This window comes from Halichoeres trimaculatus, unplaced genomic scaffold (genome assembly GCF_033239565.1).
Source record: "Halichoeres trimaculatus isolate MK-OKI-2021-1 unplaced genomic scaffold, fHalTri1.1 fHalTri1_scaffold_3, whole genome shotgun sequence".
Lineage (NCBI taxonomy): Eukaryota > Metazoa > Chordata > Actinopteri > Labriformes > Labridae > Halichoeres > Halichoeres trimaculatus.
The window spans coordinates 41,465,585-41,478,979 of NW_027437181.1; the positions used below are offsets into that span (position 1 = coordinate 41,465,585).

The window sequence follows — 13,395 nt, forward strand, 5'->3', positions numbered from 1 at the left end:
ATTATCTATCACCACGGTCTCCATTTCCATTGCTACGCAGATGACATTCAATTATACATATCCACAAATTCCATCAACCCTCAGATCCACTCCACCCTCACTGACTGCCTCTCTGACATCAACTCCTGGCTAGAAACAAACTTCCTCAAACTCAACAGTTCCAAAACAGACATCCTCGTCATAGGTCCACATTCCCTCACCTCCGCAGCCAAAGATTTCAACCTCACCTTCAACAGCACCGCCCTTTCACCCGCACCCTACTGCCGTAACCTTGGAGTCATCTTGGACAGTTCCCTCAATTTCAACCAACACATAAAATCAGTAACAAAAACAGCTTTCCACCACCTCAAAAATATCGCCCGCCTTCGCCCCTCTCTCTCCTTCCCTGCAGCTGAAACCCTCATCCACGCTTTCATCACCTCACGCATTGACTACTGCAATAGCATACTCTACGGCTCACCATCCACCCTCCTCAATAAACTTCAGTACATCCAGAACCCCACCGCTCGCCTCCTCACTCACACCCGTTCCCGAGAACACATCACCCCCATCCTTCACAACCTGCACTGGTTCCCTATCCCATTCTGCATCTCTTTCAAAATCCTTCTTCTTACCTACAAAGCCCTCCATAACCAGGCCCCCCCCCATACCTCACCAACATGCTCCACCCCTACATCCCTTCCCGTCCCCTCCGCTCCTCGGATTCTAACCTCCTCACCGTCCCGAGGACCAAGCACCGAACCTGGGGGGACAGAGCCTTTTCAGTTGCCGCCCCCTCTCTCTGGAACTCACTCCCTCAAATCATCCGCAACTCCACTGACCTCACCACCTTCAAATCCAGTTTAAAAACACACCTCTTCCGCACTGCGTTCAACCATTAATCCAAAGTCCCCTCTCAATGCTCTATGTTTTTACCTTTGCACTGTAACCTTCTGCTTTTATCTGTTTTCTGTTGTTCATGTGTCTTTTATCTGCACTTTTAACTTTTTATGTAAAGCGACTTTGAGTTTTTTTGAAAAGCGCTCTATAAATAAAATTTATTATTATTATTATTATTATTATTATTATTATTATTATTATTATTATTATTATTATTATTATTATTATTTCTTTAATCAAACCAAAAAAACACCTCAGGAAAGAGAACCAGTCTGAGAATATTTTCACAATTATTTTTTTTGTACTAGTTGATGCCTAGTTCATAAATCTTAACCAGATAGTGTGGCAAAAAAAACCAAAACAATAAAATAAAATAAAATTGTAAATATCAAATATAATAAATAAATGTTTTTCTGAACCAAGAACATGAAGAAAGTTCAACCAGCAGAGTGTGTTATTGTTGGCTCTGAGCCAGGTTAACGTCTTAACAGAGTATTAAGTTTAATGCAGCCAGACCAACCTCTACAGGCCCTCACAGTAGGATTATAGCACCTGTTCGGCTGTTTAAAAGTGGACGCTATGCTTATGTGTTACAGTTTCAAAAGAAGGCAAAGACAGCAGATGTTTAAGATTTTAAATAATCCTTTGGAAAAGTATGATGATGTGCTATCAGCAAATTTAGATTTAGGAACAGAAGATTTTTCATTTAACAGATGAGGTAAAGGAGAGATTGATGTCTCAAACCAGCATCACTCACTGCTGTCAGTTTAACAAGTCTGGCTCCTTGCTTTTATACGTCTGGGTCCTTCCAAGATGGAAGCTTCATGTTACTTACTTTGTTTTTGAGGTCTTCTGCTGTGGGCCTGGAAACACCACACACACTCACTCTGTTCAGGATCTTTATCAATAGTGTTTGATGGGGTTTTCAAGGAGGTTCCTCGTAACTATGATGTAATCTGCAGCTGTGTCGCTCACGTACTGTGTAATTAGCTAATTGGCCAACTGTTTGTAGTTGTGCATTGTTTGACTTCACATTGGTCTTTATGAAAAACTCCTGGAGGATTTTCTTCTGCTACCATTTATTTCACCAAACGGGACAGTGGAGGAGGGATGAACAAGGACGATATGATGGGGGTTGATCAAAGGCAGAATAACACACACACACACACACACACACACACACACACACACACACACACACACACACACACACACACACACACACACACACACACACACACACACACACACACAAAATAAATACCAATATTTACAAGAGGTCTGAAAACTCAAGAGAAAGGCTGTTAAAGTTGTATGTGTGACAACACACCGTTATCCACACACAACACACAAGTTAAATCATGTAAACCTCAGCCCTGATGTGTTTACAAGAGAAAATAAAAAATAACAACAAAAACATGAAAAGAAAGTATCACATGGATTCCAGTATCAGTCAATCAGTTCATCAGACACAATCCAGCTACTAGGCGTTTCTGTTGGTGTGAAGGTGAGCGCTGGTCACATGTTCACATGCTGTTAGCTCTGTCTGACAGAGATGAACACCAGTCACCTTTTGCACTCCCAATCCAGGGCGGTGCCAGTTCCAGTCAAGGCTCTGTGGTTTCAGTGCATAACAACTAAAAAAGATTTTAGCTCATGAGTTGGAATGTCCTTTTGAATTTGACGGTCAAAAAATGAGGGTGTCTGTGTTGACATAAAAACTGTATTCAATTTTACAGAGGATGCAGCTATGGCGCTTTACGTTTTTATGTCTGTGTGTGTCATGGTGTTTGTTTGTTGGTCATCTACTTCCTTGAACGCCAAGACCTGACGAATCCTGCTGGATCCAGCCGCAGTCCGATAGCAATCACGTTATCCAGGAGTGTCAACTGAGCTACGCCCAGTCTGCTCTTGGTCTGACTAAACTGTTTCCATGCATCTTAGCAATCTGATCTGGTGTGGACTAAGCTCATAGTCTGATTTCTGCAGCTGCATGTAAATATGCTGAATGTCTACCCATCACTCCAGACCTTCAGAGGGCTGTCCAATCAGACGGAAGGGGGTTTGTGGAGCGAGGCGTCTACAGCTCAAAGTATTTCAGACAGAGGCTGAAATCAGGGTATTCTAAAACAGTGTGAGAGAAACAGAGGCTGACCTCTTTCTCAGGGTCAATCATGTTACCAGAGGGACAACATGGTGCCTCAGAAAAGCACAATAACCTTTGTCATATTACCCCCCCCCTTTCTTTCTAACAGATTGAGTAATCAAAGGTGAGATTTTCATGGGTGAGTTCAAGTTAGCAACTTCAGCCACACTTCTGTCCACTCATCCTCTGCCCATGCTTCTCCGTGTGTGCGTGTGTGCAGACCTCCCATAATCCACCTGCAAACTCTGAGGAAAAAATAGCTTGGCTCTGTCCCTGGTGATGTCCTGACGTCCCATCCCAGACTAGCATAACTGAGTTTAGAAACAGGACACGTGTGAAGCTAACAAACCTTTAGCTACACTTTGATACAGCCCACCATCAGCTGGTTTGAAGTTTTTCTTTTGTAACACCATCAGCGACCTACTTTAGGTCAACCTGAAGTTCACTGCCCGAGACTCTAGTGCTGTTCTGTTGAGGCCTTTGGAATCAAAAACATTAAGCCCCTAATACACAAATGAAAACATCAGTACTGCTTTTTTGAGGGGATCAGATACACTCTTCATTTTCCCTTTCTTAGGACTTTGTGATCAGTGTGTTATCTTTCTTTTAACAAATCCTTGTGTCCACTTCCTCTCTGTAAACCCTTCTTTCACTTTGAAACTTGCAATGGGAAAACAGAATGTGCAAATATGCCGAAGCTCTTCATCAGAGCGATACGAGACAGTGTGAGGATACATCAGAAAGACAGTCAAAAAGCCTATGGAGGAAAGTTTGATCTGCATAAAATAATCTGATCACAGTTTGAATCCTCAGGTCAGAGCAGCTGTTAAGTTCTTGTCTGAATTTCAGAGAACAATCATGTTTTTACATTAAAACTGAGCTTAAGTCCAGAAAATGTTTTAATTTGGGAAATTACAGGACAAAAATGACACCAGGACTGTTTGTAACCAGTAAAGAAATTACTTGACAAACATATTTTTCTAACCATGCTGGAAGATTTTTAACCTATACAAGCAATTTAGGCTCATTTTAGTCTTTAAATATCTTGAAGTAAGACATTTTTCTGGACTTGTCAGGTAATTCTGGCTCATATCAAGTCTACTAAGGCAAATTTAGCCAATATAAGACACGGTGGTGTGCAAAGTGTTTGTCTCTGTCCTGATATCTTTTTTTTTTTTTTTGCACGTTTGCCACACACAGATGTTTTAGATCATCAAGCACATGTGAATTTTAGTCAAACATGGCACAAGTAAACACAAAATTAAGTTTCTAAATGAAGATTTTTATTAATATGGGAAAAAAACAAAGCTATGTGGCCCTGTGTAAAAAAGTGTTTGCCTCCCCAGTTCAAACATAATTTGACTGTAGTTTATCCCAACTGAGTTCAATTTCTCTAGCCAGATTAATGCCACACCTGTTCTTAATCAAGAGAGCTCTGTAGTAGGACCTGTCTGACATAGGCCCTCCTCACACGAGGACAGCCCCGTATCGTCTTGGCGTCGGCATCAAAACATGTATCGCTGTTTACACATCGTATTGTGCATAGGCTTGTGCATTTACATGACAATGCAAAACTGTGATTGGGTTGCCCGTCTGGTTCTGCTCCGAGGCGGATTCCATGTCAACAAGTGCTCATGCGCTCATGAGCACTGTTGTTGTTGCCGTAGCTGGTGTTGTTCATGCTCTCTGAGAAAATGTTGATATAATAGTCGAAGCAATATTTGTAGCTGCTGGAACAATATCAGAATCAGTTCGCCTGTCGCCATTGTTGTTGTTGTTGTTGTGTGACAATGTTGGTTGGGGGGCGGGGAGTAGGAGGGGTGCTATGAAGTCACCGTCTTTTCCGGACTTATCTGTTTATACCAAATATGGCATGAAGACGAATACACAGATATCCACCTGCAGACCCGTTTTCAAAAAAAAAGAGGAGCCATGGACAAATACGCGTCTCCGTGTGTCAATATCAGCGGATCAATAGTTTATTTTACCGGAGTCGTAGAAATTCGTACTCGTGTAAAGCCCTCCATAGTGAAGCAGATCAAAAGATCCTCAGAAGCTAGACATCATGGCCACAGCCACAGAAACTCAGGAACAAATGGGAAAGAAAGTAATTGAGATCTATCAGTGCAGAAAAGGTTATAAAGACATTTCTAAAGCTTTGGGACTCCAGAGAACCACAGTGAGAGCTTTTATCCACAAATAGAGAAGACGTTGAACAGTGGTGAACCTTCCCAGGAGTGGCCGTCCAACCAAAATTACCCCAAGAGCGCGGCAACAACTCATCCAAGGGTTCACAAAAGATCCCAACAAGAACACCCAAAGAGCTGCAGGCCTCACCTCAGCTCAGGTCTGAAAACCACTGAGCTGAGCAAAAAGAACATTAAAGGTAGAGTCTGCAGGATTGTTCTACATAATTAAATGTCAACTTTTACAGGAATGATCCTGCTCAATTGACTCCTACAGGTCTCTGTACATGTGTGTCAGCATCTGTGCCTGCCTCAACCCCCCCTCCTCTGCCTGTATGTTAATGTTTTTGTTATTTTGGGACGTTCCTGGGCAGAGAGTGGGTGCAGTTACCTCAGCTAATCACAGGACGACCAGCGCACAAGTGACTTTGCATGTGTTCATAGCAAATGGAAGAAGCTGTTCATAGCAGCTAAGATAATGGACATAACACAGTGGAAGAAAGACACAACCAACGTGAAAAGATAATCAGCAAACAGATACAACTTTTTTTCTAAAGAAGGGTAAAGCTTGGCTCAACTTTCACTTGATTTCAGGAACTTGGAGAGCAGCTCGAAATGAAGAGCGATGTAAGTTAGCTTCCTGCTGACCAGGTATGTGTCAGATACCTGTGATTAGCTTGTGGTAACACGCCAAGTCAGGTGAACAGCTCACAAATCTCTCCCACGTAAAAACAGGATGCTACAGGTGGTTGCTGGGCTAGTGATTGTGTTAATGTGGTCACGGTTGGAGGCTGTGGGTGTGTGCTGCAGCTGGCACTGAGCCAAGGAGGAGGAGTCCAGTTTGAATGTTGTATTTACAAGTAATGAAAATTCCTATAGAACCTATCATAAAGCTCGTCTTATTTTTGCCAGAAAATATTGTGATGATTCACAAGACTTTTGACTCTGTGAACTGATGAGACAAAAGCTGAATATTTTGGAAGGAGTGTGTCCTGTTACATCTGGAGAAAAAGTAAAACTGCATTTCAGAAAAAGCAGTAAAATATGGTGGTGGTAGTGTGATGGTCTGGGGATTGAAGGCTTGCTGTGATAAAAGGAACCATGAATTCTTCTGTCTACCAAAAAATCCTGAAGGAGGATGTTTATCTGTTTATGACCTCAAGCTAAAGCAGACTTGGGTTCTTCTGCAGCAGGACAATGACCCAAAACACACCAGCAAGTCCACCTCTGAACGCCTGAAGAAAAACAAAATAAAGACTTTGGAGACTCTCAGTCAAAGTCCTGATCTGAATCCTAATGAGATGCTGTAAGATGACCTTAAAAAGGTACCTCATGCTCGAAAACCCGCTGACTGAATTATGACAAACACTAAGGGTGGCTCAACTAACTGGGTTATAGAGTGAAATCACTTTTTCACACAGGGACATGTAGGTTTGGGTTTTTTTCTCCAATAATAATAAAAACCTTCATTTACAAACTCCATTAAATGTGTACTTGGGTTTGTTTTACTTAAAAAAGATTTAGATTTAAATAAGTCCAACCTGAAACATTTAAGTGTGAAAAACATGCAAAAATAAAAGAAAAGAAAATCAGGAAGGGGGCAAACACTTTTTCACATCACTGTAAATACTTGCTCTGATTTCAGTTTTTGCTGAGTCCAGCAGGTGTCTGTTTTTCAAAGGTAAAAAAGTTCACATGGACCTCAGACTCCCACTTTACACCGAGTTAAAATCAGCACACCGGCCTTGTTGAATTTGATCTCAAAGCAGAGGATCGTGGCTACAGGGCTGAGAAAGAAACATATGAAGTTCAGATCTAACATTTCTGGTTCTTTTGCGTTACACACCAAAAAAAAGAGAGAAATGACTGTGGTTTCATCCTGTCCCTCTGAGGTGGCACAGCTGGTTACAGGTGGGAACACTTCTGGTCCAGATCTGGATGGAGCGTCAGTGTCTGAGTGTGAGACCATTCCCCCACCTGCTGGTGAATTATGGGAGCTGCAGTCAGATGAGGAAGCTGGTCTCTTTGAGTCTTTCACGTTGTTTCCTCTTTGGATGGGGAACTTACAGAGGGGGGTGGGCGGTGTGCCTGCATGCATGTGGTCATGTGTGTCTCCATGACAGTGTTCATGACTCGGTGTGTGCCTGTGCATGTGTGTGTGTGTGTGTGTGTGTGTCACTGCCCAGGGTAAGTGGGGAAGTGTGTTGGGGAGTGTGTGTGTATGTGAGGTTGGGACCGTGTCAGTGTGTGTGCCAGGGGCAGCGTAGAATGGCGGTCCGGAGGGAGACGTGTGGACAGCAGGTCGTCTTCTGACACGTTACCTGCACAGAAACAGAGAGTCCACAGCTGTTAGCGCTGCTCAGCAGAGCCACAGCCTTTCTTCACTTCATGACGCTGACAGGTTCACTTTCTGGACTCATATGTTAAACCAGGGCTGTCAGACTCATTTTCACTGAGGGCCACAGCAATGGCTGCCCTCAAAGGGCCAGATGTAACTGTAGACAGTTCAAAATGTAGCTTAATGTAGCTAAATGTAATGTAAATTAAATACAACTACTGCTTCGAAGTTGCACTTGGCCGTCTGAAATTTTTTCACTAGATTCTAATTTAATGAGATCCTCAGTTTTTTTTTTTTTTCATTAACTGTATCATTACTGCATCGTCATAGTATTTCAATCTGTGTGTTTTAAATCGACACAACATATGAGCTACATTAACTGCGCAAATAAACTCTCCCATCGTCTTTCTCGTTTATAGAGAAACACCTGTAGATGCAACCTAACATCTAGCAGAAAGCGTACCACTACTGGACTCCATGCCACTCTGGTTTCCAGTGATGTGGTGCCAGTAGGCCGATCGGGGCAGGATGGCCGTGGGAGTGCAGGGGTATGAGCCGGACTCTGAGCCCAAAGACATCAACTGTGGACACAGAAAATTAACATGAGGGTACGTTTAAAGAGCTTGAATGATTACTCTGTCACTCTGTTACTGTAACCTCCTCTGTCCTGATAACTACGAGACCTAAAAGAGCAGAAGTGACTGAACAGGCAGGGCTGTGAGAGATTTATACCACACACTGTAGTAAGAAGGTGCTGATATATCACCAGAGACATAAGCTGCCCCTGGTCTTCATTTTTTACAGTCACCATCAGGACAGTTTTACTACAGGCTGTAAAAATGCTAAAACAACAGAACAGATGCCTAAAGGCTCCAGGGCTGAGGGGGGGCCAGGATCAGACTGTTTACAATCTAACCGCCCCAAAAAAAGAGACTTTATCTACATTTCATTATGCCTTCAGATACAGGAGTTATTCTTTAAAATGCTGTAAGATATTAAGGCTGTAACCCTGGGTATGAACACAGACATCAGTCTGAGCACTGAAGGGATGATCTCTACAAAATCTGAAAACCAAGCAAGAGTTTGGATCTTATTTTCTGTAAAACTGTCGCATAAGGGTAGGATGACAGTAGAAATACCAAAAGCCCAAGGCCCCCAAGGGCATGATCTACAAAGATCTAAAATGTGTGTTTACTCATTAAAAAATTGCACCTATTAGTGGGTGTGTTGCAGATGACTGAGTGCGCACTTGACAACAGGGGCACACCTCCCTCTTTAAATGAGAAACATGACGCTGAAGTCTTTGCCCAGCACAGGAAATGATCGCACATTACGCACGAGTGGAGACAGCACGGACGGAGAAAACCCAGAGCCCCAGTTTAAAAAATCAAAGCTCAGAAATGGTGTCGTTGGGTCAACCATATGTCTCCACTGTTTTTGTTTCTGGAAGTCTAAATGTGGTTATACGCGCATAGAAGATTCTTTCTCCCTCGTCTGTCACTGCACCTCTGCCTCTGTCGCACTTCAATGACAGGATCCGTTTGTGCATAACCCTGTGCCAGTTTGCACCTGCCTTTCAAATGGGCTAAATATAGACGCAATAACAGCGACAGCCAACAGTTTCAGATTTGATAAATCCCTCTAAATGATCACATTTGCTTCTCCTCTTCCCAGAATTCTGCACGTTGAGATGATCTGCATATATTCTGCATATTCATAGAGGAAAACACACCAAATGGATTGTACATGCTATTGTGTTCATTTGACAGACCCAATTCTGGGTGCACCCAGTAAGTAAATCAGCTTTGCACGCTATCAAGTTAGCATGTTTTAATACACAAACTTCAGGAGATCAGGCCTCAAACTGTTTTGAGGGAACTCTGTGTTGACACACTCTTGAAACGTGTTTGTGTTCACTGAGCCCCCACCCTGCTGCTCTTCTCCATCTCCAGCAGAACCTTCTTGTGCTGCTCTGCGATGGCCAGCGTAGAGGAGTGAACCCTCTGGTAGATCTGCTCCCCCTCTCTGGTCTGAAAGGTGTAGAGGCCTTCACCGCTGTCACACATCCTTGGGACAAACAGAAATTCATTATGAAGCCAGTCTGCAAAAGGTGAACCTGTGAACCATGACTTCAACAACACACCTGAGTGATCATCAGGAGAATTTCAGGGTGAGTCAGAGTCCTTTAATCAAACACGTCAGACAAACTGAATCAGCTTGTAATATATTCAAACCTGAGAGAGATATATGAGTATAACGTGTGTGATTATTGGTTTACTGTGCCTTTCAACCACAGAAACTTTCCCCAGGAACTAGGAACTTTATGAGGAACTATGTGCTTTTCCACAGCAGTAGGATCTAAATTTAGCTCTGGGGTAACCGATCTTTCCCTTGAAACAGCTCTGTTAGGGATATTAGTACCTTTCAGAAGTTCCTAAACTTAACGGTTGCTCTGCTTGGCGAGGTTGGGGTTGGTAGATGAGCACTGGTAGGGCAGAACCAGGATTCACTTATTCACTTAAGCCTCATTTCCCCTAAGCAGTCCAGTTTAGATCAGTATGGTTTGGCATGGGTTGGTTTGCCTTTGGGACTGGGACGGCCCATCTTGGTTATTTGGGGATCTGTCCTGGGATTAGTCAGTAGAAACGCCACAAAATGTGTGCCGCACTGAGACAGACTGAACTGAACCACTTGGTGGAAGCAGGGTCTTACGTTACACGTTACAGACACGTCTCAGAGCACCGGGCTGTGAGTAGGGCTAAATATAGCCGGCCACTGAACTACACTACAAGCCGAGTTTACAAAGTTTGATTGTTGTCACGTTTCAAGTAGGGCTGCCATAAACCACTTTTCCTGCTGCTCTCACCGTCCGGCCTCAAAGGTGAAGCGAGTGGCGTCTCGTCCGTAGCGTCGCAGGGAGCAGAGCGGCCATGTGACCAGCTTGGTGCGGGGATTGTGGATGTCCCAGAGGTAAATGTTCTCATGGGTGATCTGCATCATGCACTCTCCGTATATGTCCAGGTTGGGACAGGGGAGCAGGAACACGTTGAAGCGCTCTAAGGTCACAAACATGACAGAGGGACAACATCAGGAACCTTTCTGTTTTCAGTCATTAGCCTGTTTACTCTGGGTATAAAAGCCTCTGAGAGAAGAAGGAAAAAGACTTTACAAAGTGAGACCAACATTAATACATGAATACTAAGAAATAACTTTCACACAACAAAATAAATCAGGAAATAAAGAGTAACTCTACAACTCAAGATGTTAGAAAACTGTCCAAAATAAGCTTCATAACAATCCGTAGGGTGAATAAAGTCAAAAGGTTTTCAATGAGATAAGAGTTGGGGTGGAAACTGAACTCTTTATTTCAAAAACATTTACATATTTTACCATCATTATGCTAGCTAACTAAAGCTAACTAATTTCCTTCATGTCATCCAGGATCGCATTTCCTGTGATTGGAACATTTTCAGAATCACTCAGCCATTTGTTCCATTTCCTCTAAAGTTTCCTCTGTTTTTTTTCTTCTTCTTCCCTAAAAAAGTTGCTGAATGATCAAATGAACATGTATTAACCTCAACAAAACATAATGCGCTCATAATTGCTGTGAAAAATTAAGCTGAAACAGGCGACTGATCTGACACACTGCCCTCCTGTGTTTTGGAGGAGTACTGCAGAGCGATGCAGACACATGGAAGGTTATGTAGAGTTTATGATTGTGTTGGACTAACACACTGCAGTCACAATGTGTCACTTAACTTTCATTGAAATTGCATTGATATGCTAGTGGCTGGCATACATCGATACAACTTTGGTTTCCCTGCAGAATTTCAACTTTTATTACTGAATACACAAACAAATGTACATTATTCTTACATGAGATTGTTTTAAATACATTCAGCACCTTATGGCTGTTCCAGTTATAGCTGGAGGAGCTGTCATTTTGTCTTTGAAAGGACACTTTTGATGTTTACATGTCACCGCGTTAAGAGCATAAGAAATTAAGCCACAGTTAGAAACATCAACATAAACAATAACATTAACAACACTACACTGATGAAAATGAACAGTTTGGATGCTTGGATTAAGCATCCAGTGGTGGCATCAGGTAGAACTGTGCTCCACAGTAACCAGAAGTTTACATCTATCCTTAGATTTAACTGGAATTACATTATGCTCGACTGTGTACAACAACTGTTACCTACATCGACACTACTAACACACCGGGACAACTACAGCATGAGAAAGACATTTTCGCAGAGTGGTGCAGGCATAACTGTCTTGATCTCAATCCTCTAAAAACTAAGGAAATAGTTGTCGACCTAAGGAAAAACCCCACCAACATCCCCTCTCTGTCTGTCAACAACCAGGTGATAGAGAGGGTCGAGTCGTTCAAATACCTCGGGACAATAATTGATCAGAGACTCACCTTCCACCTAAACAGTGAAACCATCTTCTCCAAATGCCAGCAGCGCCTCTTTTTCCTGAGGAAGCTTCGTAGGCTCCAGGTTCACCAGTCAGCCCTGACAGCTTTCTATAAATGCTTCTGAATCTGTCATCACCTTCAATATATCAGCCTGGTTTGGTTCACTATCCAATATCCATCGCAGCTCACTCAACAAAATCATAACATTGAGCAGTAAAATAATTGGACTGGAGCAGGATTCACTCACCAACATTTACAACAGAAGGGTTAAACTGAAAGGTACACACATATAGTGTGTCCCAAATCGCATACTTTCGTACTCAAATACTCAAAATTTTGAGTATACTGCATCCAAATGAAAAACAGTATGCATAGTATGCGAAAAATGAGTATGCAAAAGTAACCGGATGATGTACTCAAATCGGCCCAGATTTTGTGTATGCAGCTGTGGACACTCAACGCACTCATTTCCTCCTCTGGCAGCAATGGCGGCAGACAGTTGTGGCTGTTTGCTCAGCACGGTAAAAATACAAATAAACAATACATACCGGGACATCTTCAGCCAGTAGGAAGAGGAGGAGATGTTGTTGGTGCCGATTACGACGTAGCAAAGCGCGATTGAAATTTATTGTAATTACAATGAAAGATGGTAAGATCTTGATATTTTGGTCGTGTTATTAGCTGTGTTTAATATTCTACTGAAAAGGCTTTGAAAATCCGCAGGCAAATAGTGGCGGTATTTGGCGGAAATGCGCTGGAAGCCGGTCACAATTAGACGTAGAAGAAGAGGTCGACATCATGTCGTCATTTCCGGTAAGTATGGCACTCGGCAGTATGCGATTTGAGACAGCACTACACCCTCAAAATTTGTGCACTAAGTCAGTGAGTATGTAGTATGCTTAGTACACTCTGAAAATTTTGGGTACACAGTATGGAAGTATGTGATTTGAGACACAGATACCACACACACACTGCACAGTCACTACAACCTGTTGCCCTCAGGCAAGAGATACAGATCTCTGACATTCAGGACCAAGAGAGCCATGTCCAGCTTCATACCCACATCCATCTGGCTCATGAATGCCTGACCTGTCTGTAATTGCACTCTGTAGTTTTTCACTTTGCTCATCTGGATAAGCTCATGAAAGCCTGCTCCATGTATGTTTGTACGAGCCTATGACTAGGGTCTGTTTTCATCTACCTATTTATATACCTTCTGTATTTTAATCAATTGTTTTTTATTAGTACTTTTTTTTCACTCATTCATTCATTTTAATCAATTGTCTTTTATCAATATTTTTAGGTTGACTGTTTGAATGCATGTTGTATTGTACACACACTGATGCTCTGCACAAATTAAGTTCCTAACAGATAAATAAAGTTCTTTGAAAAAATACACAGTTACAAGAGTCTGCAGTCT

General features: G+C 42.5%; 1 protein-coding gene across 2 annotated transcripts in view; it reads right to left on the reverse strand.

Annotated features, from left to right (window-relative positions):
* Positions 1–655: 655 nt before the first annotated feature.
* The window catches only part of dok4 (docking protein 4), a 77,338-nt gene continuing 64,598 nt past the window's right edge, over positions 656–13,395 (reverse strand). For both annotated transcript variants that reach the window (XM_074666634.1, XM_074666635.1), the window contains exons 6-9: positions 10,416–10,605; positions 9,478–9,616; positions 8,013–8,130; positions 656–7,532 (exon numbers count right to left, since the gene is read on the reverse strand). In XM_074666634.1, coding sequence (XP_074522735.1) covers positions 7,387–7,532; positions 8,013–8,130; positions 9,478–9,616; positions 10,416–10,605 — 593 coding nt within the window. In that variant the 3' untranslated portion in view covers positions 656–7,386. The remainder of the gene's footprint in view (positions 7,533–8,012; positions 8,131–9,477; positions 9,617–10,415; positions 10,606–13,395) is intronic.